The following is an 8,731-nucleotide window of genomic DNA, read 5'->3' as shown; positions in this document are numbered from 1 at the left end:
TACAGTAGGGCTGCGAATCTTTGGGAATCCCACGATTCGATTCAGAGTCGATTCTTGGGGTCATGATTCGATTTTTTCCCGATTCTTTCAGATCCCAACAATTCGATTAAAAAACGATTCTCAATTCAAAACGAGCTACTTCGGTCTGCTGGCATGAAAGCAGAGTACATTTATAAAGATATTATAATTGTAAAGGTTTTATCAACATATTGCAATAATGTAAACACACAAAGGTAAATTCAAGACAACATGTCTGTTTGAGGCTGACACTCAGAACACTACATTAAACTAATAAAACTGTAGTAAAGTAAATAAAATTGGTAGGCTTAGGCTAGCTGCCAGAACTGGCCACTACTCAAAAATTTTATTATACAAAAATACTGCTCTTTCTGTAAAAACAACAAATTGCTTCATACAAGAATTAGGCTTAGGCTAGCTGCCTATTTCTGAGAACATGCCACTTCCAGAAACAAAATTACACATTTTTCCTTAACAAATCACAAAAATAAAAAAATATATGAAAGTGCTTGCAAAAATAAAAGTGCTGTTACATTAATAAAATGGGTAGGCTTACGTTAGCTGCCAGAACTTCCACTTCACAGACGAAAAAAAAATATATATATATATACCATATTTTCTAAAAGCTGCATATATCTACTGAACTGAACACATTTAACTGAACTGATCAGTTTCTGAACGGTGCCTGTAGCATTTCATGTGCGAGTTTTGGCTTGTGTGTTGTGGCGAATTCTGATTCCCCTCGTTTATCCACGCATAAAGACGCTACAGATGATATTGTTGATTTACGTTTCTATGCATAAATAAGAGCTAGACTTTAATTATCCATCACAGCAAATGGCACGGAATTATCTATGTCCAAAGCCACACTGGCTCAAGGGTGTTAATTATTTTAAATAAAATACACACCGGCTATACCGAAGTTCACCTCTGACCACGACTTTGCAGTATTACAGCAGTATTATATCTAAATATCTAGTTAGGACAAAACTAGAGTGCTCAATGAACTAAGTTATTTTTATTTTTTTATTTTAACTTTATTTTACCAGGAGTTATAATCATTGTAACTCCCGAATATCATTTGTAGCGTCTTTATGCGTGTGCAAACGATCAAGCCCATTCTAACCCGGGCCGGGTTGACGGTGAAATCTAAAGTGTTTCCAAATGGTTGCTTTCAAAGACCGCGGAGCCGTTTGGACTTCATACTTTAGCGGTGCAACAACAAATACCGTACACTACACAACCCGCTGTAGCTTTACTAGCATGCCTGCACATAGTCAAAGCTGTTTCCTTGTTTTGCCTAGCACTACAGTGGCTGAGAAAGCACACACGCACCCAAAAAAAAAAGATTTTTTAAAAATGAGAATCGATTCTGAATCGTTCAATGTTAGAAATGCGATTCGAGCTCGAATCGATTTTTTCCTGCACCCCTACTTTACAGGCTTCTTTACAGGCTGATTTACGGGCTACTTTACAGACTGCTTTACGGGCTGCTTTACAGGCTTCTTTACGGGCTGCTTTACAGGCTGCTTTACGGGCTACTTTACAGGCTGCCTTACGGGCTGCTTTACAGGCTGCTTAACAGGCTACTTTACAGGCTCCTTTATGGGCTGCTTTATGCTTCTGTAAAGGTCCGCAGGGGTTATCTGCAGTACCTCCTGCCAAAGATGCTGAGGCCGAGACCCTGGTCAGGTTCCTTCTGCAGCTCCAGCGTGAGAAGGTGCCACAGGTCCTCCCCCTTACACTGGCCTTCATCACGGAACACGGTGAGACGCACGCTCTGGGGAGTCTGCCTCAGGACCGTGATGGCCTCGTCATGGGTGGCCATGCGCAGGTCTACACCGTTCACCTGCAGGGGGAGGGGGAAGGTGGGGGTGTTGGGGGGTGGGTGAGGGTGTTGGGTGGTGATGTTGGGCAGTGGGGGAAGGTGGAGGTGTTGGGGTGGGGGAGGGTGTTGTGTGGGGGTTTGGGGTGGGTGGAGGTGATGGGCGGTGGTTTTGGGCAGTGGGGGAGGGTGGGGATGTTGGGTGCAGATGTTGGGGTGGGTGTTGGGGGGGTGATGGGGGTATTGGGTGGTGGGGGGGCAGACAGCCAAGATAGAGGGAGGAACATAAGGTCAGAAAGGTTTTAAAATGTATTCAGTTTTAATCGATTAATTTATTCAAATCAAATACATACAGTGGGGAAAATAAGTATTTAGTCAGTCACAAATTGTGCAAGTTCTCCCACTTAAAAAAATGAGAGAGGCCTGTAATTGACATCATAGGTAGACCTCAACTATGAGAGACAAAATGTGAAAAAAAAATTGAGAAAATCATTTTGTCTGACTTTTAAAGAATTTATTTGCAAATAATGGTGGAAAATAAGCATTTGGTCACCTACAAACAAGCAAGATTTCTGGCTGTCACAGACCTGTAACTTCTTTTTTAAGCGGCTCCTCTTTCCCCCACTCATTACCTGTATTAATGGCACCTGTTTGAAGTCGTTAACAGTATAAAAGACACCTGCCCACAACCTCAAACAGTCACACTCCAAACTCCACTATGGTGAAGACGAAAGAGCTGTCGGAGGACACCAGAAACTGAATTGTAGGCTGGGAAGACTGAATCTGCAATAGGAAAGCAGCTTGGTGTGAAGAAATCTACTGTGGGAACAATAATCAGAAAATGGAAGACCTACAAGACCACTACTAATCTCCCTCGATCTGGGGCTCCATGCAAGATCTCAGCTCGTGGGGTCAAAATGATCACAAGAACAGTGAGGAAAAATCCCAGAACCACAAGGGGGGTTCTAGTGAATGACCTGCAGAAAGCTGGGACCAACGTTACAAAGGCTACCATCAGCAACACACTACGACGCCAGGGACTCAGATCTTGCAGTGCCAGACGTGTCCCCCTGCTTAAGCCAGTCCATATCCAGGCACGTCTGAAGTTTGCTAGAGAGCATTTGGATGTTCCAGAAGAGTATTGGGAGAATGTCATATGGTCAGATGAAACCAAAGTACAACTATTTGGTAAAAACACAACTCGCCGTGTTTGGAGGACAGTGAATGCTGAGATGCATCCAAAGAACACCATACCAACTGTGAAGCATGGGGGTGGCAACATCATGCTTTGGGGCTGTTTCTCTGCAAAGGGACCAGGACGACTGGTCCGTGTACATGAAAGAATGAATGGGGCCATGTATTGTGAGATTTTGGGTGCAAACCTCCTTCCATCAGCAAGGGCAATGAAGATGAAACGTGGCTGGGTCTTTCAGCATGATAATGATCCCAAGCACACTGCCAGGGCAACGAAGGAGTGGCTTCGTAAGAAACATTTCAAAGTCCTGGAGTGGCCTAGCCAGTCTCCCGATCTCAACCCCATCGAAAACCTTTGGCGGGAGTTAAAAGTCCGTGTTGCCCGCCGACAGCCCCAAAACATCACTGCTGTAGAGGAGATCTGCATGGAGCAATGGGCCAACATACCAGCAACAGTGTGTGCCAACCTTGTGAAGACTTACAGAAAACGCTTGACCTCTGTCATTGCCAACAGAGGATATACAACTAAGTATTGAGATGAACTTTTGTTATTGACCAAATACTTATTGTCCACCATTATTTGCAAATAAATTCTTTAAAAGTCAGACAAAATGATTTTCTCAATTTTTTTTTCACATTTTGTCTCTCATAGATAAGGTCTACCTATGATGTCAATTACCGGCCTCTCTCATCTTTTTAAGTGGGAGAACTTGCACAATTGGTGACTGACTAAATACTTATTTTCCCCACTGTATTAACAACAGACTGATTTCACAGACACTGAAAATGTGGTATTTCTATGTGGTATTTGAATGTGGTTCACACAACACAAAACGAGGAGCAATGTGTATTATGTTGTGTGTGTGTGTGTGTGTGTGTGGGTGGGTTCTGTTTGAACACTGTAGCGGTGTGTTTCAGGTAGCGGTTGTAGCGGTGTTCTACAGGTGATGTTACCTGTAGAATCTGATCTCCTGCCCACAGTCGTCCGTCTTTAGCAGCAGATCCCTCCTCATACACCTCGTGGATTATTATGCCACCCTGACGAACAGGCAGTGGTTAGTACAGGCTCAGAGAGATTTACATATTCATTAGGGGTACAGTACCTACATATTCATTAGGGGTACAGTACCTACATATTCATTAGGGGGACAGTACCTACATATTCATTAGGGGGACAGTACCTACATATTCATTAGGGGGACAGTACCTACATATTCATTAGGGGGACAGTACCTACATATTCATTAGGGGGGCAGTACCTACATATTCATTAGGGGGACAGTACCTACATATTCATTAGGGGGACAGTACCTACATATTCATTAGGGGGACAGTACCTACATATTCATTAGGGGGACAGTACCTACATATTCATTAGTGGGACAGTACCTACATATTCATCAGGGGGACAGTACCTACATATTCATCAGGGGGACAGCACCTACATATTCATTAGGGGGACAGTACCTACATACTCATTAGGGGGACAGTACCTACATATTCATAAGAGAGACAGTTCCTACATATTCATCAGGGGGACAGTACCTACATATTCATTAGGGGGACAGTACCTACATATTCATTAGGGGGACAGTACCTACATATTCATTAGGGGGACAGTACCTACATATTCATAAGAGAGACAGTGCCTACATATTCATCAGGGGGACAGTACCTGCATATTCATTAGGGGGACAGTACCTACATATTCATAAGAGAGACAGTGCCTACATATTCATCAGGGGGACAGCACCTACATATTCATCAGGGGGACAGTACCTACATATTCATTAGGGGGACAGTACCTACATATTCATTAGGGGGACAGTACCTACATATTCATTAGGGGGACAGTACCTACATATTCATAAGAGAGACAGTGCCTACATATTCATCAGGGGGACAGTACCTACATATTCATTAGGGGGACAGTGCCTACATATTCATCAGGGGGACAGGACTTACATATTCATAAGGGGGACAGCACCTACATATTCATCAGGGGGACAGGACTTACATATTCATAAGAGAGACAGTGCCTACATATTCATAAGAGAGACAGTGCCTACATATTCATCAGAGGGACAGGACTTACATATTCATTAGGGGAACAGCACTTGCATATTCATAAGAGGGACAGCACTTGCATATTCATAAGAGGGACAGCACCTACATATTCATAAGAGGGACAGTACCTACATATTCATCAGGGGGACAGTACCTACATATTCATCAGTGGGACAGCACTTACATATTCATAAGAGGGACAGTACCTACATATTCATCAGGGGGACAGTACCTACATATTCATAAGAGGGACAGTGCCTACATATTCATCAGGGGGACAGGACTTACATATTCATCAGGGAGACAGTACCTACATATTGATAAGAGGGACAGTGCCTACATATTCATCAGGGGGACAGTACCTACATATTGATAAGAGGGACAGTGCCTACATATTCATCAGGGGGACAGTACCTACATATTCATCAGGGGGACAGTACCTACATATTCATCAGGGGGACAGTACCTACATATTCATAAGAGGGACAGTGCCTACATATTCATCAGGGGGACAGGACTTACATATTCATAAGAGGGACAGTGCCTACATATTCATCAGGGGGACAGGACTTACATATTCATAAGAGAGACAGCGCCTACATATTCATCAGGGGGACAGTACCTACATATTCATTAGGGGGCAGTACACAGACTCCCTCAGAATAAGGGTATGAGTGATATGAGTGATAAGTCTTGGAATATTTACTATCTCAGGAATGCTCATTTTTCCCTCAGTCTCTCTGACACACACACAAACACACGCACACGCACACACACACACACACACACACACACACACACACACAAGGGTCAGTCTGTTTACCAGTAGTGTGTCAGAGCCGCCCACGATACTAAGGCCAAGTCCTGTCCTTCCTTTGGAGATGTCTATGGTGGTCTCACAGCCAGGGATTATGGGACATGTCGTGGGGTCAGAGGCCAATGCTGTAGGGGTCGATGATCTGCTGGAGCCTGAAACAGTCACCATGAAAACTCGATTCAAAGAATCATCGGGCATAACAGGCACAGCGAGGGCCTCGACTCCAGGGGCCTCTACTCACTCATGACTTCCTCTGTTTCTGGAGGTGTCTCTGAGGACAAGGGCATGCTGGGTAAAGAGGCGGGCCCTGGGTCTGACCCTCTGCGCATCTGATTGGACGGTGTTGAGATGGGGCTGTCTGTACAGGTGCTGAGGCTCACTGACGATGTCACCTACAACAATCAAAGATCAAAGGTCATCAAAGGTCAGAGACAGTGAAGTATACAAAGTTTCCAGAGAAACAGGGCGTTTTGGACAGAGGCCCTGCAATGGTAATCCAGATTAAGATAGAGTTGTGTAATCCAGGGAATCTGCATGTAGCAGGTCTGAACTGAGCCAAAGCTGTACCTTTGGACTTGTATGTGTAGACCTGTGCATGTAGACCTGTACCTGTGGACCTGTACGTGTGGACCTGTACGTGTAGACATGTACGTGTAGACCTGTACGTGTGGACCTGTACCTGTTGACCTGTACCTGTTGACCTGTACGTGTAGACATGTACGTGTAGACCTGTACCTGTAGACCTGTACCTGTAGACCTGTACCTGTAGACCTGTACCTGTACACATGTACCTGTACACATGTACCTGTAGACCTGTACATATAGACCTGTACATGTAGACCTGTACCTGTGGAGCTGTACATGTGGACCTGTACATGTAGACCTGTACATATAGACCTGTACATGTGGACCTGTACCTGTGGACCTGTACCTGTGGACCTGTTCCTGTAGACCTATTCCTGTAGACCTGTACCTGTGGAGCTGTGCTGTCTTGTTGGACACTGTGGACAATCACTTCGTCCCTGCTGTCTTGTTGGACACTGTGGACGATCACTCCGTCCCTGCTGTCTTGTTGGACATGGTGGACGATCACTCCATTGAGTGCTAAAGGAGATTTGTGTATCATAGTGATGAGCTAATGTTTTAGTGTGTATCAGATAGTTTTAGATTTAGTTTTTAGAGAAAGTGATGAGCTAATGGAGATTTGTGTATGAGACAGTGATTGGCTAAGGGTGATTTGTATATGAGACAGTGATTGGCTAAGGGTGATTTGTATATGACACAGTGATTGGCTAAGGGAGATTTGTATATGAGACAGTGATTGGCTAAGGGAGATTTGTATATGAGACAGTGATTGGCTAAGGGAGATTTGTGTATGAGACAGTGATTGGCTAAGGGAGATTTCTATATGAGACAGTGATTGGCTAAGGGAGATTTGTGTATGAGACAGTGATTGGCTGAGGGAGATTTGTATATGAGACAGTGATTGGCTAAGGGAGATTTGTGTATGAGACAGTGATTGGCTGAGGGAGATTTGTATATGAGACAGTGATTGGCTAAGGGAGATTTGTGTATGAGAGTGATTGGCTAAGAGAGAAGTGTGGTAATGGAGAAGTACCTAGCTCAGTCTGAGTTACCACTGTGTGTGTGTGTGTGTGTGTGTGTGTGTGTGTGTGTGTGTGTGTGTCCACACTGCTGCACCTCTGTTTGTGTATCCATGGCATCTTCAGACTCCTTCACTGGGCCAACAGCCATCTGACTCAGAGCGTCTGTGTTCCTGTAACACACACATTGTGAACTGAGAGAAATGTTGTTTGACCAAGCACTGAAACACATGCAGAATTTCAGAAAACTATGGACCACTGGCGCCCTCTGGTGGTTATGACTATTGAAACAAGTACTACGGTTCCTTCCGGAAGGACTGACCTGATAAAGATGATTTTGACCTTGGAGGGGGCGCTCTTGATGATGGCTGAGGCGTTCTGGTGTGAGCGGCCGTACAGAATCTGACCGTTGATCTACAAAGGGGGGAAATGACACAAGGTGGTCTGGAGGTGTGGAGGAGAGGGAGAGGGTGCCACACGGGTTCTGAACGAGACATGAACACACACACACACACACACACACACACACACACACACACCTCCAGGAGCTCGTCTCCCACACAGAGGCGTCCGTCCTGTCCGGCCGCCCCAGCAGGGTCGATGTCCACCACGAACACACTCATGCGCGTGCGGTCCCGGTTACCCGCCAGACTCAGACCCAGACCGCTCTGACCCTTCTCTAGCGCCACCATGTGGAGAGCACCACGCAGACTCCCATAACGCTGCAGGACTTTCTCTACACACACACACACACACACACACATTTACATTTACGGCATTTAGCAGACGCTCTTATCCAGAGTGAGACTTACAAAGTGCTTTGCATTTGATCACAGAATACATCCTAGGTAATAGTACAGATAGGCCAAAATTCAAGACACCATTGAGTCAGACTACTACTAAACTACAGGAGTCAATATCATTACCTAGTGTTTTGCAAGTTAACCGTTTGGCAAGAAGCCACACACACACACACACTATATTGCCAAGAGTATTCGCACCCATCCAAATGATCGGAATCAGTTGTTCCAATCACTTCCATGGCCACATGTGTATAATATTATAACATTAAACACCCAGCCGTGTTGTTTTACAAACATTTGTGAAAGAATGGGTCGCTCTCAGGAACTCAGTGAATTCCAGTGTGGAGCTGTGATAGGATGCCACCTGTGCACCAAATCCAGTCGTGAAATTTCCTCGCTCCTA

General features: G+C 44.9%; 1 protein-coding gene across 10 annotated transcripts in view; it reads right to left on the bottom strand.

Moving 5' to 3' along the window:
• The window catches only part of mpdz (multiple PDZ domain crumbs cell polarity complex component), a 49,089-nt gene that overhangs the window by 4,777 nt on the left and 35,581 nt on the right, over positions 1-8,731 (bottom strand). For all 10 annotated transcript variants that reach the window (XM_077018877.1, XM_077018922.1, XM_077018930.1 and 7 more), the window contains 7 exons: positions 8,065-8,261; positions 7,848-7,939; positions 7,623-7,698; positions 6,163-6,313; positions 5,928-6,073; positions 3,992-4,075; positions 1,674-1,867 (listed from right to left, as the gene is read on the bottom strand). In XM_077018877.1, the coding sequence (XP_076874992.1) occupies positions 1,674-1,867; positions 3,992-4,075; positions 5,928-6,073; positions 6,163-6,313; positions 7,623-7,698; positions 7,848-7,939; positions 8,065-8,261 (940 nt within the window). The remainder of the gene's footprint in view (positions 1-1,673; positions 1,868-3,991; positions 4,076-5,927; positions 6,074-6,162; positions 6,314-7,622; positions 7,699-7,847; positions 7,940-8,064; positions 8,262-8,731) is intronic.

Source organism: Brachyhypopomus gauderio, chromosome 1, assembly GCF_052324685.1.
Source record: "Brachyhypopomus gauderio isolate BG-103 chromosome 1, BGAUD_0.2, whole genome shotgun sequence".
Classification (NCBI taxonomy): Eukaryota; Metazoa; Chordata; class Actinopteri; order Gymnotiformes; family Hypopomidae; genus Brachyhypopomus; species Brachyhypopomus gauderio.
Note: the sequence above shows the minus strand (reverse complement) of the source record. Positions and strands in the feature narration are given on the sequence as shown.